Source organism: Trichechus manatus, unplaced genomic scaffold (genome assembly GCF_000243295.1).
Source record: "Trichechus manatus latirostris isolate Lorelei unplaced genomic scaffold, TriManLat1.0 scaffold00068, whole genome shotgun sequence".
Classification (NCBI taxonomy): Eukaryota; Metazoa; Chordata; class Mammalia; order Sirenia; family Trichechidae; genus Trichechus; species Trichechus manatus.
Genome location: NW_004444004.1, coordinates 9,288,526 through 9,301,135, shown reverse-complemented (window position 1 = coordinate 9,301,135; position 12,610 = coordinate 9,288,526). Strand labels below are relative to the sequence as shown.

General features: G+C 37.2%; 1 protein-coding gene and 1 pseudogene across 2 annotated transcripts in view; both read left to right on the top strand.

Moving 5' to 3' along the window:
* LRCH2 (leucine rich repeats and calponin homology domain containing 2) overlaps positions 1 to 12,610 on the top strand; it is a 107,096-nt gene that overhangs the window by 28,649 nt on the left and 65,837 nt on the right. For both annotated transcript variants that reach the window (XM_004379790.1, XM_004379789.1), the window contains exons 2-3: positions 5,422 to 5,566; positions 9,208 to 9,334. In XM_004379790.1, the coding sequence (XP_004379847.1) occupies positions 5,422 to 5,566; positions 9,208 to 9,334 (272 nt within the window). The remainder of the gene's footprint in view (positions 1 to 5,421; positions 5,567 to 9,207; positions 9,335 to 12,610) is intronic.
* LOC101357810 (nucleophosmin pseudogene) lies at positions 11,147 to 11,999 on the top strand (annotated as a pseudogene).

Below are 12,610 nucleotides of genomic sequence, written 5' to 3'. Positions count from 1 at the left end.
GTCTGTGACTCTTGTGACTGCAGCTTGGGAGGCAGCAAACAGATTTCCGTTCCATCTGACTCTTCTCTCTTCTCCAGTTTCTTTGGCCTCTGAATCTCAAGGATGATGCAGAACATAATTTAGATCAGATTATTCAAGATTATCTATTAATGTCTGTAACATGTCCCCAGAAGTTTTACATGGAGCTTCTTGAAGGAAGGCAGGAAACAGTACACAGCAGTCTGTTTGCTGCTGAGCTACTGCCAGTACTGCTTAATATGATTCATGATGAGAAACAAGACAAAACAAAAGAAACACAGTTCAGTGGCTAGAAAGGTGCTTGTCCCCAAAGGTACTAATTAACTGAGATATCACCTTCCTGCTCAAGAAACAAAGTACAATCATTTAATTTTTAAAATGTTTTATAGTCATTCTCTCGTTAATTCTCGTAAACTATTTTTTGGAAGTGTATTAGTTTCCTGTGGCTGCTGTAATGAATTACCACAGATTTGGTGGCTTAAAACAACAGAAATTTATTCTCTCATAGTTTTGGAGGCCAGGAGTCTGAAATGAGTTTTATGGGGCTAAAATCAAGGTGTCAGCAGGGCTGCACCCCCTCCAGAGGCTCTTCCTTGCCTCTTGGAGCTTTTGGTGGCTGCTGGCATTCCTTGGCTGCATCACTCCAATCTTTGCCTCCACCTTCATATTGCCTTCTCCTTTGTATGTCTAATCCCCGTCTGCCTTCCTCTTAGAAAGGATACATCTGATAGCATTTAGGGCCTGCCTGGATATTACAAGACAATCTCTTCATTTCAAAATCCTTAATTTAATTTCATCTGTAAAAATTTTGTCATGTAAGGTAATATTTACAGGTTCAGGAGATTAGGACTTAATATTTTGAGGGCCATCATTCAGCCCACTACGGTAAGAAAAGTAACACATTTTAATCTTCTATTTTTTTGTGTGTGCAGGGAAGATGAACCGTCCTTGTAATTGTCTTTTTCTAAGTCCTACTTGTTTCATAAGAAGGTAGACTTTGAAGCTATTGTGAAATGAGTTTCCCACTAGGAATAAATTCTAGTTTATTTTCCCATCTTTAGATGGAAACATTTTCTTAGTAGAATTGTATTAAAATACCAGTTTTGAATGTGTTTGAGTAGTATTAGTCATATTATTCTCATTGTCTTAGTACAGGTGTTAACTAAATGATTTTTAATGTTATAAAAACTCCCTTATGGTTTAATTGGAGCCCTGGTGGCACAGTGGTTAAGAGCCTGGCTGCTAACCAAAACATCAGCAGTTCAAATCCACCAGCTACTACTGGAAGCCCTATGGGGCAGTTCTACTCTGTGCCGTAAGGTTGCTATGAGTCGAAATCAACTTGACAACTATGGGTTTGGTTTACTGGTATGATTTAATTGTACATCACAAGATCAATTTTTAAAAATCTGAGTTTAAGTTTTATTCATTATATCTCTATGAAACCTAATCTTCACTTTCCTTGAGGTAAAATATGTGATGCTGTTAGTGTGAGATGTTGTTGTTAGATGTCATCGGGTCAGTTCCGACTCATAGCGACACTGCCCAATCCTGTGCCATGCTCACAGTCATTTTTATGCTTGAGCCCATTGTTGCAGCCCCTGTGTCAGTCCATCTCTTTGAGGGTCTTCCTCTTTTTCGCTGACCATCTATTTGACCAAGCATGAAGTAAAGTAAAAGTGAACAAAACCCAAAATGCCTTAGGAGAAATAGAAGGTGGTGGTGTTATTAAGTGCCACTGAGTTAGTTCCTATTCACAGTGACCCAAAGAACAACAGAACGAAACACTGCCTAGTTCTGCACTGTCCTCACTATTGTTGCTATGTTTGAGCCCATTGTTGCAGCCACTGTGTCAATCCATCTCGTTGAGGTTCTTCCTCTTTTTCCCTGACCCTCTACTTTACCAAGCATGATGTCCTTCTCCAGGGACTGATCCCTCCTGGTAATGTCCAAAGTATGTAAGACGTAGTCTCTCCATCCTTGCTTCTAAGGAGCATTCTGGTTGTACTTCTTCTAAGACAAGACAAGTGTGAGATAGTTCAAGAGATTTAAGATAGTAATCGTTTTGTGTTCTTTCCCATCTTTCCTTCTATGGTTGTATTTTTCTTTTGTCACTGTTACTCTGTTTACCCAATTCTTAGAATGCTTATACCAATTTAAAATCTGAAACACTAGATTTCCTTAATTAGAGGCTTTATAATAGCTTGAGTTTTAATTTTGACTTTATTATGCTTTATTTGATTTAACTCCATTAAATTAGGATAATAATTATTGTAAATTTTAAGTGCTCTTTGCTAAAAAAAAAAAAAATGACTCATCCAGAAAATGGTTTATGAATATAAATTTAATTAAATTCCCTAAAGGAACTGGTAGTATTACTTGGTAATTTAACTAAATAATCTTTTTTCTTTTTTTCCTGGAGAGGAAATAACATAAAGCATCACGCTAAAATATGTAAGTTATTAAAATAATTTCTTTATTATATAAATGATTTTAAGTCACTATTGTTATTAATGGTGCCCCAGTGGCGCAGTGGTTGAGAGCTATGGCTGCTAACCAAGATTTTGGCAGTTTGAATCCACCAGCTGCTCCTTGGAAACCGTATGGGGCAGTTCTACTCTGTCCAGTAGGGTGACTATGAGTCAGAATCAACTCGATGGCAGTGGGTTTGGGTTTTTTTTTTTTTGTTGTTGTTGTTATTAACACTGATATTTTACCTTTTTCTCCTAACTCCCACTTCTTTGAACACTCCCTTTATTTGGTTACTGCGTTTTCTCCTGGCCATTTTAACTCTCTGCTAACTGTTTTTTCTCTACTCAGCTTTTAAATTTTGGCCTTCATTATGGCCCGTATTGAACTCTCTTTCCTAACTTTATTCTCTAATCTTAAGTGATCTCAATTTCTGTGATTTTATAATGCTGACTATATTCCCACTATATTCCACATTTATATATCTATCCCAGACCTCACTTCTGAGATCTCAAATCATCTAACTGCCCATTTAACAATTCCCCTTGGGTCTCTTTCAGATGCCTCAGTTTGTACAAATACAAAATTGAACCCTTGATTCAAACCTCTACTTCAAAAAATAAACGCCCTACCATCAACAAAAAAATCCTGTTCATCCCCATTCTTTCGTTAAATAGCACCATTTGATGCCTAGGCCAAAATCCTGCGTGCCATCCTTGATTCTTACCTCTTGTTTATCCTGTATAGCCAGTTCCTTGTCAAGCCCTACCAGTACTAATTCTAATATATATTTCAAATTCTATCCACTTTCTCTAATCCCTATTCTTACACTCTTAATTTAGGCTACCATAATATATCTCTGGGACCACTGTATTCTTTATGGTTACTTAATATTAGACATTATAAAGAATAACAAACTGGGCATAATTTTGGTTTTAGAATTTCAAATTAATTGTAAGCAGTAATTTTCAACTCCCAGGATTCTGAAGTTACAAGAATAAGAGGTAAAACCCTAAATGTAAAGGAAACATATCCTAAACTAAAACAGTGGCTTCATCTTTTTTTTTCCCTCTATAGAACTGTATGATGCTTGGGTAACCAGAGGAGGTGAGCCAGGATAGTGAGAAACCTCTGTTCCAAGTTCACTTTTTAGTTTCTAGTATTCTGTCTATCCTTTTATTAAGTCATCCAGAATCCTATGGTGGGAGGAAGAAGAATCCAGCTTAATGTTCATATTATATAATCATAGCTAATGTTTTCTTTTACCAACTATAAAATTTTATATTAGTGAGAATATATATATGTGTGTGTGTGTGTGTGTGTGTGTGTATGTATATATATACATATGTTTATTTTAATGTTCTGAGTAGGGAATTCAATATATTGACCAAAGGCCACATCCATGGGATGGGAAATTGAGCATTGGTAGGGCAACTTCTTTTAAGCCTGCTGGTGTTCTGGAGGGGACACCAGACATTAAATAAGATACAAATATAGTATGCTAAAACTAGACCATAGATGTTTTCCCTGACAGAGTAAAGAACATTCTTATGTTTTTAAGCAAATAACTATAATGAATTAGTATAAACAAAGTATATATCTGTGATAAGGTAGTCAATTTGATAATTGTTTAACGCATGGTTCTCAACGGGGGTAGGGTGATTTTGTGATCCAAGGGACATTTTTGGTTGTCACAATGAGGAAGTGGTACTGGCATCTACCATATAGAGGGCAAGGATGCTGCTAAACATCTTACAATGCTAGGACAGCTCCATACAAGAAAGAATTATCCAGTCGAAAAGCTCAGTAATGCTGAGGTTAAGAAACTGTCTTTTAGGGTCTGTTTTTTTGTCAGCCTGCCACATGATTTCCTAAATATTTTTCAGAAATTCGCTTAACAAATAAAAAGATGCTTTACAGAGGAGTAATCATTATAATAATTCCATGGTTTTATTTTGTGTAAACTTGAATAGAAGTACATTCCTATGTACTTGGAAGGAAGCAAGGATGAATGCCAGGTTTCTGTTTTGAACAGCTCATAGGTGGATGTTGGTGACATTGTCCAAGATAGACAACACTGGTGAGAGAAATGGGTGTGTAGAAGATGTTCACTTCAGATTTTTCGCTTGTAGAGTTTGAGAGGCTTGAGAGATATCAAGAAAAGCCCTGAAGGCCAGAAATAGGTGTTCAGACATACCCTGGATTTGAGATTTGTCAGCATATAAATATAATTCAGGCCTGGGATTGGATGAAAACATCCAGTAGAGTGCATATCTTGCGAAGAAAGGAGTACCTTATGTCATGTCACAGCCCTTAGGAACACCAGCATTTGAAACACCAACATTTAAGACACAAGTAGAAGAGAATTCAGCAAAGGAGACTAAGAAGTGGCCAGATAGGTAATAGGAGGAAATCCAGAAGTGTAGTCTTCCAAGACAAAGGAAGAGAATATTTCCAGATAGAAGGAGTGGTTATTGATATGAAGGCTGTTGATGACCTTGGTGGCATGAGAGTGAATAGAAACCAACTTGCAGTGAGTAGAGAAGTCCATGGTAAGTAAGAAATTCAGGTGTGCTGTGGATAATTGTTTATGTAAATTTGACTGTGAACAGGGAAGCTGTGGTATCGGGAGGTTTTTATTGTGTGTGTGTTTGTTTTTAAAGATCAGAGAGAATTCCTCATTGGTATTTTGAAAGGTAATATATTTGAATTTTACAGATAATTGAAGCACATCAAGTAAAAATTGCTAATAAACATGCTTTCCATGAGTTTATTTTCTAAATGATATTTATTTGCCTTCAAGGTCAAGGTGGATAATATTTCCTAATATTTTACGTAGTTGCTTAGATTCTGATTCCGCAAGTACGAAAATAATTCTGTTAATTAACATAGATAAAGGTGTATGTTTGACACTCAAAACACTTTATTTTTCAGATCTTTCAAGAAATCGTTTTACAGAAATTCCTTCTGATATCTGGTTGTTTGCACCACTTGAAACATTAAATTTATATCATAATTGCATCAAAATCATTCCTGAAGCCATTAAAAACCTGCAGATGTTAACATACCTTAACATTAGGTAAGGAAACAGTTTTCTTTGGTAAATTTTGGTTTTTATTATGGTTCTAATCATTTTTATTAGCTAAAGAATGTGTTTGTTTTGGCTATGTAACCTACATTTATCTCAACAGTATCTTATTTGAATTTTTTCTATGTTCATATTAACTTCATGGTTTTTTTGGTCTTGTTCTTGAAAATAGTTCTTCTTAACCTTTGATGTGCACCTGAAATCACCTGGGGATCTTGCTAAAATGTAGATTTTGATTCAGTAGATCAGGAGTGGGGCCTGCTTTTCTAACAAGCCCCCTGGTGATGCCCATGCTTGTAGGTCCTAAGACCTTACTTTGAGCCCCAAGACTTTAAGCTATAAATATTTGTATACATCTTCAGTTAAAGTGAAACATTACAAGGAAACAGTTCTTTTGTTGTTATATTTTTCACACTTTTGCTACTTCAAGAATGGATAGATTGATACAGGAATGTTAGAGAGTTAGGAAGTGGATGACAGTTGATTTTAACACATAGTAAGTGCTTACCATGTGCCAGGCAGTGTTCGAAACGATTTACATCGTCTCATCTAATTTTCACAACATTTTGTGGTAGGTACTATTATTATCTCTGCATTATAAATGAGGAAACTGAAGCACCAAGAGATTAAGCAATTTGCCCAAAGTCTCTCTCTTGTGTGTGTGTGTGTGTGTGTGTGTGTGTGTGTGTGTATGCATATATGTACATATATATATAGCAAGTGGAGCCAAGATTCAAATCCAAGCAATTTGGCTCTAGAATTCTCATACTTAACTATTACCCTATATTTATAACAGAGCGAATATTCAATAAGTATGAGAACAAAATTGCCCTGCCATATGAGGGACGTTAAATGGAAACTGATATGTTGTGACTTAAATTTAGAATTATTTTTGTGTGTGTGTCTGTGGGTGTATGTTTGAGTTGGAAGAAGTAATTTCTTCCCCCTCATTAACCAAATTACTTGTCTGAATTCCCATATAGGGGAGTAGTAAGTATAATTAATATACATAAATAATAATGCTCCTTTCTCACTGATATGTTAATTCTTATATATGTCTCCCCCAGTGGTGTCATCTGGCAGTATATACTATTTTAACTGAAAGCACCTTACACCTTAAAACATGTGAGAGAAATTTCCTTCCGTAGGAATCAGTCATTTGGGCTGCTCCTTCCTGTAAATGGGTATGTGTCTCATTGGCCTGGCTTGGGAGAGTATTGACGCAAGTGAGGTATTTTTAATTTTGTCTTTATTTTGTCCTTTTATGGAAAAAATTAGATGGAAAAATCTGATTTGTCAAAAACTGAATTACATTTCTATATTAACATGTAAGGTATTTATTAGAATAGTTTTACTAAAACTTTCTTTGAAGCTTTCCTGTTTTGATCTCTAAAAGTGGACTTCTGATTTTCATTTCGGTCATAAATTTTTTTTAACAAACCGTGTTGAAGTAACATTTGTTTTAGTGACTGACTTCTTTTGGCTGTCTCTGAACAAGTAGAAAAAAAGTGGAAATTACTGATTTATCAGCTATATATGAAGAAGCCAGCTCTTGCTGACTGTGCTTACTCTATGAACCTGCTTACTAAGGGAAGACGATAAGTCACTTTTTTACGTTTTTTGGCCTAATGGCGGATTAGAATGAGTTTGTGTGTGCCACTATTTTTCCCATTTAATTATTTTTATTTCAGTGAAAATGTCTTGATAAACCTGTAAGATGCTTTTTCAGCAGTTTCTCTCTTCCTGTATACTCTTTCCTTTTTCAGTAGAATAATCCAGGAAGATCCGAGTGTACTCCAGTGTGAAGGGGCCCACGTAGGCCACTTTCCCAAGGAGCCCACTTCATGCTGAAAGTATCAAGGGTTTGTGATAGGCCTCTAGCATATTTGACATTCCAGCAGCTTGGCCAGGATTGCTAGTCTAGAGGCATTGCTTTAAAAAAAAAAAAAAAAAAAAGAAGTCAGTTTGTGCCATGTAAAGCCAGCCTGGTGTTTCTGGATGTTCTCTGCAGGGATAGAATGGGATGAAGGGTTTTGAAGCTTTCCCCCTTTTGGAGAAACACTGGGTTTTTTTTTCCTATGCGTGTTGCACAAAATGGTGGGCACAGGTCTGTGTCACTTTGAAAAACTGGAAAAATAATAGCTTATTGCTTATCAGTGCTTGTTAGTATGAAAACACTTTATATTTTTGGAAGTGGGATCATTTGGGGTAGTCTGTGCATTGGCATACGAATTTGACCGTAGTAGTTGAGGGTAAGGGCCCTAGAGCCTGATTTCCTGGATTTGAATCCTGGCTCTACCACTTACCAGCTGTGTGACTTTGAGCAGGTTACTTAATCTCTTTGTGGCTGTTTCTTCATCTGTAAAATGGGGTGTCATGATAGTATCTATTTTCATATGGGAGTCCCTGGGTGGTGCAAATGGTTAACGTGCTTGACTGCTAACCAAAAGGTTGTAGGTTTGAGTCCAACCAGAGGTGCCATTGGAAACTTTACGGAGCATAGTGCTACTCTGACACGTATGGGGTTGCCATGAGTCGGGATCAGCTCAGTGGCAACTAGTATATCTTCATAAAAAGGATTGTTGTTGTTAGCTCCTCTCGCCCCCAAATCATGGTGACCCCATGTACAATGGCTCAAAATGCTGCCAGCTCCTCCTGCACCATGCCCATGATTGGTTGTGGATCAGACTGTTGTGATCCTTAGGGTTTTCATTGGCTGATTTTTGGAAGGAGACTGCCAGGCCCTTCTTCCTAGTTTGTCTTAGTCTAAAAGTTCCACTGAAACCTGTTCAGCATCATAGCAACACTACAAGCGTCAACTGATGGAGAGGTGGTGGCTGCGCATGAGGTATATTGGTCGAGAATCTCTGTATGGAAGGTGAGAATTCTGCCACTGAACCACCAACGCCCCTGTTGTGAGGACTGGTTGAATTAATTCATGTGAGGTGCTCTGAATATGGTCTGGCACATGGTAAGCACTCAATAAATGTTAATTGTTTTTATCTTTAAATGTGAACATGGAGATAGGATTGTTGCATCAACTTAGAGCTGAGATAAAGGTGCTAGTAGGCTTTTCTACCATAAACCATACCAAAAAGGAATGGATTATGGTCACTTCATGTTTCTGAACATACAATCTTATTTTTTCTTTTATAAATGTCAACATAGCACATGCAATTTTGTGGAGACTTTTCCCAGTAAGAGACATGGAAGTATTGCATATAATGAAATTATACCAGAGAGAAAGTCTCTGTCATTTTCCAGCCTACAAGAATCATTCTGGGTTTTTGAGAACTGGTCAGACAGTATCATAAGTAATAGCACAGGCTTTGCAGTCAGACTTAACATTTAAATCTCGCTTGTGCTTGGGCAAATCACTTACCCAGTTTTATCCTTTGTTTTCTTATGTGTGTAATGGAGATAATAATACTGCCTGTCTTGTGAAATTAATGTGAGGATTGAGATAGTGCATGTAGGGAATATAGTACCATATCTGAGACAAAGTAAGCACTCATTAAATGATAGTTATTTAGTGAAAACTATTATTTACTCTCCAGACGATTTGTTCTTTTTCAACGTAACCTGTGAGGTTTCAGACATATTTTTATAATGAGACTTCTTATTCTTTTCAGTCGAAATCTTTTATCAACACTGCCAAAATACCTGTTCGATCTCCCCCTTAAAGTTTTGGTTGTCAGTAATAATAAACTGGTATCCATTCCAGAAGAAATTGGGAAGTTAAAAGATTTAATGGAATTGGTGAGTAAAATGGTCGTATTAATTGCATATAATATGCATACTATATACGCTTATACTTTATACTACCTTACATGAGGAATATTACTCATTCTTCTTTGGAATTTCATTGTAATTTAATAATAATAATACTAATAACTTTGTATACGTCTAAGTTCACTTTAGTAAAATTTCGAGATACCATTATTATGTCTCATTTTATCTCCTGGTCACAAATAAAGCCTGGTTGTTCCTCAGTCCTAGTGAGGGCAGAAAGCTGGTTTACAAGCTATAAGAAATGTTTTTCAAACTAATAAACATTTATTTATCCATTTTGTGGACAGTAAAGGTCTTAGGGAGAAAATAAGTTTGTTTATTTATTTTTTTAAAGGTATTACAGGTGTATTGTGAGAGCCTCACGTAAAGGGAATAAAAAGACAATAGAAGCCTGGAAAAAGTATGAACAAAATAACCTTTACTTTCCTATATCCTCGTGATTTTATAACATGTTGAAACCAAGAAAAATAGAGACAGTTGATTGGTATGCAATAGACTGTAGAAATATAGGAATAATTTAAAGTAATTATCTTGAACATAACATTTGAGGTGTTAAACAACATTGATCTCTGAGAGAGACGTTAATTGGATTCTCAGAGCACTGAGCTGTTTTCACATCTTTGAGTTATCACCACCTTACACAATATACAGGAGCCCTGGTGGCGAAGTGGTTAAGCGTTCCGCTGCTAATCAAAAGGTCGGCAGTCCAGATCCACCATCTGCTCCTTGGAAACCCTATGGGGAAGTTCTACTCTGTCCTATAGTGTCACTATGAGTTGGAATATGCCACACTGTTTATTTTTATTTTCCAGTTTATCCTGGGTAACACTTTCACAGTAAATAGGTATTTTTAAAGTATATTTAAAGTTTTTTTGTTGTGGTGAAAATATTCATAACAAAACATACAGCAACTCAATAATTTCTACGTGTACAATTCAGTGCCATTGATTACATTTTTCAGGTTGTGCAACCATTCTTGCTATTCTTCTCCAAATCCTTCCAGGGGAGAAGGCAATGGGGAGTTTTTGCTTAGGGAACATGGTGTTTCCCCCTCCCTTCCATCAGTGGTAACCACTAATAGTCTTTGGTTTTTATATATTTGCTTATTTCATGTAAGTGAGGTCATACAATATTTGTCCTTTTGTGACTGACTTATTTCACTCAGCCTGATATTTTCAGGGTTCTTCCATGTTGTGGAATGCATCAGGACTTCATTTCTCTTTATGGCTGAATAGTATTCCATTGTGTTTATCCACATTTTTTTTTATCCATTCATCTGTTGATGGACATTTCAGTCGTTTCACCTTTTGGCTATTGTGAAGAGTGTTGCAGTGAACATTGCTTACAGGTTTCTGTTTGCATTCCTGCCTTCACTTCTTCTAGATGTATACTTAGGATTGGGATACCTGGCTCATATGGTAATTCTGTGTTCAATTTTTTGAGGAACCGCCAAGTTGTTTTCCACAGTGGCTATACCATTTTACATTCCTACTAGCAATGGATGAGGGTTCCAGTTTCTCCACAACCTTGCCAACATCTATTGTCCCCCTCCTTATCATTGCCATTCTAATAGGAGTGAGGTGGTATCGCATTGTGGTTTTGATTTGCATCTTCCTAATGGCTAATGGAGGCCTGGTAGCATAGTGGTTAAGAGCTCAGCTGCTAACCAAAAGGTCAGCAGTTCATCCCTGGTGTGATTCCATCCTGTACAGCTGTTTTCAGCAGCTGTAGTGGTTTCTCTCTGTCCTCCTCTCCCACCTAAGTGTGTGCCACCACCTCATGGAAGATTCAGTGGACACGGACATGAGCCCCATGAGGCCCCAAAACTATCTTTTCGGTTGTGAACTAAAGGCCGACAAAGATTATCACTTTAAGGTAGATAAGGATGAGAATGAGCACCAGTTATTTTCAAGAACGGTCAGTTTAGGTGGTAGTACAAAGGATGAATCGAACATTGTTGAAGCAGAGGCAGTGAATTATGATGCAGCCCAATTAAAGTAACACTGGCAACTTTGAAAATGTCTGTATAGCCAACGGTATCCCTTGGAGGTTTTGAAATAATGCCTGCCCCCTGTGGTCTTACAGTTGAAGTGTGGCTCAGGGCCTGTGCATATTAGTGGACAGCACTTAGTAGCTGTGGAGGAAGATGCAGAGTGAGATGAGGATGTGAAACTCTTAAGTATATCAGAAAAGCGATCTGTCCCTGCAGGTAGTAGCAAGTTTCCACAGAAAAAAGTAAAACTTGCTGCTGATGAAGATGATGATGATGATGATGATGATGATGATTTTGATGATGAAGAAACCGAAAAGTTCCAGTGAAGAAATCTGTGCTAGATACTCCAGCCAAAAGTGCACAAAAATCAAACCAGAATGGAAAAGACTCAGAACCATCAACGTCAAGGTCAAAAGGTCAAGAATCTTTCAAAAAACAGGAAAAAACTCTTAAAACACTGAAAGGACCTAGTTCTGTAGAAGACATTAAAGCAAAAATGCAAGAAAGTATAGAAAAAGGTGATTCTCTTCCCAAATTGGAAGCCAGATTCATCAATTACGTGAAGAATTGCTTCCGAATGACTGACCAGGAGGCTATTCAGGATCTCTGGCAGTGGAGGAAGTCTCTTTAAGAAAATAGTTTAAACTGTTTGTTAAAATTTCCCATCTTACTTCATTTCTGTAACAGTTGATATCTGGCTGTTCTTTTTATAATGCAGAGTGAGAACTTTCCCTACCATGTCTGATAAATGTTGTCCAGGTTCCTTTGCCAATAATGTGTTACCCAAAATGCCTGTTTAGTTGTTAAAGATGGAACTCCACCCTTTGCTTGGTTTTAAGTATGTATGAAATGTTTTGATAGGACATAGTAGTAGCAGTGGTCAGACAAATGGAAATGGTGGGAAGACAAAAATATACATGTGAAAGAAACTCAGTATTTTGTTGTTGTTGTTAGGTGCTGCTGAGTAGGTTTCAACTCACAGTGACCCTATGTACCACAGAGTGAAACGCTGCCCAGTCCTGTGCCATCCTCACAATTGTTGCTATGCTTGAGCCTATTCTTGCAGCCACTGTGTCAATCCATCTCATTGAGGGTCTTCCTCTTTGTTGCTGACCCTCTACTTTACCAAGCATGATGTCCTGCTCCAGGGACTGATCCCTCCTCATATCATGTCCAAAGTATGTGAGATGTAGTCTCGCCATCCTTGCTTCTAAGGCGCATTCTGGTTGTATTAAAGTACTATTAAAAAA